We start from the raw sequence: 5,018 nt of genomic DNA on the forward strand, positions 1-5,018 counted from the left end.
CCCCATTGTATTTTCTGTGGGCTTTGGAACATCCCAATTTATTTGGGAGGGGGGTTGGAGCATCCCACTGTATTTTGTAAGGGAAGGGGATTGGAACATCTCCTTTAACAATGAAGTTGGAATGTCCCATTTTATTTTGAGGGGTGGGGCTTGGAACACCCCATTGTATTATTTGGAGGCAGGTTGGAATATCCCATTGTAGTTTGTAGGGGGAGGAGATTGGAAGGTACCAATTTATATTGGGTGATTGAGCAAAATTTTATTGCAGGGGATCAGTACCTCCCATTTTATTGGGAGGTTGGAAGGGGAATGGAGCATTCCACTGTATTTGGCCAGGGGCAGATGAGCAGAGTGGTGCGTTCCATTGTATTTTGTGGGGAAAGGGATGGGCCCAGTAGGTTGGGGTGTACCATGTCTTTTAGCCAATGCAGGTAAGAAGCATCCTGTATTTTTTGGGGGAAAATGTAAATTTCATGTATGTGGTAAGGACAGTAGCGGGGTTGTACCATGTATCACGTGGAGGGCAGAGTAGGAAGGTTAGGGTCATGCCATGTCATTTGTAGAAAAGGGGTGTGAAGTCTGGTGGGTTGGAACATACCAGGAGTTTGACAAGGAAAGGAGAGTTTCGAGGCTGGTAAGTGGGGGTCACTCCCTCACCCCCAGAAGCAAGGGAGGGTGGGACAGGCAGCAAAACTCCCATTGCCAGAACTCCCCACAGCGCCCCCTGCTGGGAAAGGCTGGGCTGGAGTAGCCAGGAGCTCCCCACACCCCACAGCGCCCCCTGCTGGGCGAGGCCGGGCTGGAGTAGCTGGCAGCTCCCCGCTCAGCCAGCCCCCCCAACCACACAATAAGCCAGCACTGGCCTCCCTGCTGTCTCCCGCCCCCGGGGGGCAGTGGGTGACTGATCCCGGCCTGACCTGCAGTGCCGGGCTGGGTTAGAGCTACAGCTGTGGCACGGGTATCTATCCAGGATGGAGCGGGATGGGGGACAGACCAGGTATTCCACACACCCACAAAAGCAAAGGAATTAGGCTCATTAAACATGGGTGTTGGTGCCTAGGTAATTAATTAAGAAGCAGGAGGGGACTCCGAGGAGCCCCCTCCCATGTCCCTCTCCCCTGCGCAGTCCAGGGTGTTACCCAGGTCTCTACTGCAGGGGAGTCAAATCTGAGAAGAAAGGGGTCAAAGGTCAGAGGCCACAAGGCAGAGAGCTCCCAAAGAGCGGAGAGGGGTCAAGGTCAGAGAGGCAGCAGGGGTGGGGCAGAGAGGCGGGGCGCCCCACCCCTGCTGTTTGGCACCTGGACGGGGCCGTGGGGCTCAGTCCTTGAAGACGGCTTGGTGGCCGTGGGGGCGCTCGTCGTGCATGATGTGGCGCCGGACATGGATGCGCCGGACGCGGTGCTCCCGCCCATCCTCTTCGTCAGCCCGGTGGGGGCCGCCCCCTCCTCCGGCCGCCCCGCCCGTCGCTTCCAGGAGCGCCTTGTCGGGGACCCGTGGGGTCTCGTAGATCAGAATGTTCAGGGTCTCCTCGAAGATCCGGGCCTCGGGGAACTCCACCTGTGGGGGTCAGAGGTCAGGCTGGTTACAAGCCACACCCCCCACAGCCTCAAAGAATCCCACCAGCAAGTGCCCATGTGGCCTTGGAAGCTACCAAGCACGGAGGTGGGGAGGGGGAGAGAAAAGTCACATGTTGTCTTGGAATATACCAAGTATAATGGGCTACCCATGGAAAATACCAAGAAAAACCACAGATGGGGGGAACCAGCTGGTGGCATTGGACATGTCCTAGGACCATACCAAGTGAGAGTATGATGCAGGGGGGGTACCCACATGGTGTTGGACCATATCAAGTGCGCATGTGACTGGAGAAGAGGGGACTGCTCTGATGGCATCAGATCATACCAAATGTGAAGGTGACAAGGGGTGCTGGATCATACCAAGAGTCCATGTGACAGCAGAGAGAGGGGGGCCACCCACACTGCCTCAGAACATACCATGTGCTGACATTATAAGAGAGATTCACGTATATCCTTGGAATAGACCAATGTGCTGCGGGGCAATTTTCTCATGGAATGTACTAAGTGCGAGGGCCCAGGGGTACCTTGGTCTGCTTCTTCTCGGTGGCGTAGACTATGGAGGTGCAGCAGACCTCGGCGATTTTGCGGCCCTGCCCATAGAAGGACCAGCAGCAGATCTCGTCCCCCAGCACGTCCTTGATGAAGAGGACCCGCCCGTTGAAGCGCAGCGCCAGCTTATCAAACAGCTCAATGTTCTTCAGCAGGTTATCGTCCGAGTTACTGCGGAGAAGAGACCTCGTGGGTGGGGAGGGCTCCCAGCTCCTCCAGCCCAGCAGGGGGTGGTCTGGGCAGTGGGGCAGGAGCACTGGGTTTAGGGGAGCTCCTGACTACTTCAGCCCTGGCCTCTCCCAGCCGGGGGTGCTGTGGGGAGGGGGAGGGGCGCGGGCTGGGGGGAACTCCCAACGACTCCAGCCCCAGCCTCTCCCAGCAGGGGGTGCTGTGGGGAGGGGGAGGGGCGCGGGCTTGGGGGAGCTCACTTCTACTCCAGCCCCGGCCTCTCCCAGCAGGGGGCGCTGCAGGGAGCAGGTCAGGAGCGTTGGATTACCTGGTATACGAATACTTGTTGTTACTTCTGTTATGCAACAATTTCACCACTGGCTGGAAAAAAACCGAGAGACAGGAAATGAGGCTGGAGTCATAGAAGTCGCTCAGCGTAACTTCGTGCCAAAGGGGAGGGAGAAGGCTGGGAGGTGTCAGCGCAGACGGTGATCCTGGGGGGGCTGGAAAGACCAATAAGGGAGGCCCTGCCCGCCTGTCTCACCTTGGAGCAGCTGGAGATGATCTGCTGCTCCTCCTTGGGGGATGTCACCATGGGAATGAGACACAGAGGATCATAGGCATCGCTCTTTTGCTAGGACGAAGAGATCAGCAAGGTCACTGCAGCCTCCTGTGACCCATGACTCCCTTAGTGACCCCATCCCCATGGCATAGCCTTGCCCCCAGGTATCCCTACGCCCACAGCAGGAGAATCCCAGAGCCCTCAGTGACCCCACCCCCACCGGGTCCCTACCTGCAGAGCGAGCTGGCAGTCCTCCACCAGGCCCTGGATGAGGTAGTACCGTGCCTCGGACAGCACCTCCTCCAGCTCCCGCTGCGACTCGGGGAGCGAGACAGAGCCATCCCGCAGGTAGTTGAGGATGGTGCCAAAGTGACGCCCGCTGCGGTCGATCAGGATCCAGCCTGAAGAGGGGAAGAGACAAAAGGATGTAGGGCCTCTCCCAGCAGAGGGGGGCTGGAGCCCTGGGTATGGAGAGAGCTCCGGGCTACTCCAGTCTTGGCCTCTCCCATCAGGGGTGCTGCAGAGAGCAGGGCAGGTACCTTCGCTGTCAGTGAGCACTTCCATTCTCCCGCTGAACATGGCCTTGAGCATGGTGTCCTGCTTGGTGAGGGTCTGCACCGTGGTGTAGTGCAGGGACCCCCCCACGTTCAACTTCACATACTTGCTGCTGGGATTCAAGGGCTTTAGGTCAAAGGTCACACCCACCGCTCCCCCCGTAGGCTGGTGCTGCATGGGCACCACAGGGGCGCAGGCCTCGGGGGCTGGGAGCGGGGCCGTTGTGGCCTCAGCCGACATCTCCACCTGCAGCAGGGAGGGACGGGAAAAGCGGAAGGGGATGAATCGGGATCCTCTCCCCATTATCCGGGCCCCCCTCCCCACTTACGCTCCCTGTGTCCAGCTTGGCTCACTTGACATTTGCCCCCGACCCCAGTTAGGCCACGTCTACACTAGCACTTATGTCACTCAAGGGTGTGAAAAGACACACCCCCCCCCCCCCCAGCGACGTAAATTGTGTCAGCATAAACGCTTGTCTGCCCAGCACTACATCAGCAGCAGACTCTGGCCCCCGACACAGGTACAGCGGCTTGTTGAGCGGCTTTTATTACGTCGCCGGGCGAGCTCTCACGCGTCTTCGGCGTAACGCAGCCCCACGTGCGCTCCCACAGCCGCGCGGCTGCCAGTGCAGCTGTGCTGCTGGAAGAGTGTAAGTGTAGACATGGCCTTACCTGGGTGCACACCCCTCCCCCCGCAGAATCAGCCCCTCTGGTCAGGGGCTGACCCCTAGCCCTAGGAGATCTCTGCCCTTTGACCCCCACGATCACCCCCTCCCCGCCCTTTGACCCCCACCCCCTGCCCACGGCCCCGCCCCTCCTTTTGACTCACAACCCCGCCCCCTCTTCGCCCCTTGACCCCTCTGGCCAGAGCACTGCCCCCTCCCTGCCCTTTGACCCCTGGCTCGCGCCGCCACTCTCACCTGCCCTGCCCGCCCCGTGCGGGGGGTGGGGCGAGGCCCGGCCCCTCCCTGCTCCCCCCCCCCAGCTCCCAGCGCCGCCCGCCAGGCCAGTTCCCCGCCGCACTCAGCCAGAGAGACCCGCACCGCGCATGCGTGCCGGGCCTGGCATGTTCATCCGGGTACCCGTCCGCGCCCCGCCCCCTGGAAGGAAGGTCCATTGACTCGCATGCGCAGAGGGAAGACGGGGCTGCGGCAAAGGCAGCGTTTCCGAGTCGGCGCATGCGCAGAACAATTAACTGGGCGGTAGGGGAAAGGAGGGGGGAGGTCTCCGGGCGTGAAGCTCCTCCGGCCGCGCATGTGCAGAACGCAAAGCTAGGGGGCTGAAGCACGGGAGCGCGCGCATGCGCATAGCATCATCAGGCCTTCGAGAGAATGGTGCGCATGCTCATAACGCAGGGGAGAAGGCGGGGAAACCGTATCAGTGGGCGCATGCGCATAACGCAAGTGGGTTGCCTCTTGGAAAGCGTCCAGAGTCTCGTACGGCGCATGCGCATTCTGTTCCCAGCGGTCCGCGAACGTTAGGACCGTTGCCCACGTGTAGCGCGCGCTTTTCAAATGCGGTCGAGGCTGGGGGCAGGTCGGGCGAGGGAACAAAATGGCGGCCAAAGGCTCATGCTGAGGGGAAGGGAGGCAGCTCCCAGCGCCCCTC

At 60.4% G+C, this 5,018-nt stretch overlaps 1 protein-coding gene across 2 annotated transcripts; it reads right to left on the minus strand.

The window, feature by feature from the left end:
* Nucleotides 1-455: 455 nt before the first annotated feature.
* LOC112109584 (BTB/POZ domain-containing adapter for CUL3-mediated RhoA degradation protein 1-like) lies at nt 456-4,420 on the minus strand. Of its 2 annotated transcripts, XM_024204154.3 has the most exons (7): nt 4,331-4,420; nt 3,396-3,657; nt 3,088-3,257; nt 2,839-2,928; nt 2,623-2,675; nt 2,102-2,297; nt 456-1,557 (listed from the first exon to the last, which is right to left on the minus strand). In XM_024204154.3, exons 2-7 carry the CDS (start codon nt 3,649-3,651, stop codon nt 1,318-1,320), a joined length of 1,005 nt encoding a protein of 334 aa, XP_024059922.1. In that variant the 5' UTR covers nt 3,652-3,657; nt 4,331-4,420; the 3' UTR covers nt 456-1,317. The 2 variants fall into 2 exon arrangements, with proteins under 2 accessions (XP_024059922.1, XP_029770044.1); XM_029914184.1 differs by lacking the exon at nt 4,331-4,420 and having other exon boundaries at nt 3,396-3,776.
* Between the last annotated feature and the right edge of the window lie 598 nt (nt 4,421-5,018).

The sequence above is a fragment of the Terrapene carolina genome, unplaced genomic scaffold (genome assembly GCF_002925995.2).
Source record: "Terrapene carolina triunguis isolate 2854851 unplaced genomic scaffold, T_m_triunguis-2.0 Scaffold33057, whole genome shotgun sequence".
NCBI classification, from domain to species: domain Eukaryota; kingdom Metazoa; phylum Chordata; order Testudines; family Emydidae; genus Terrapene; species Terrapene triunguis.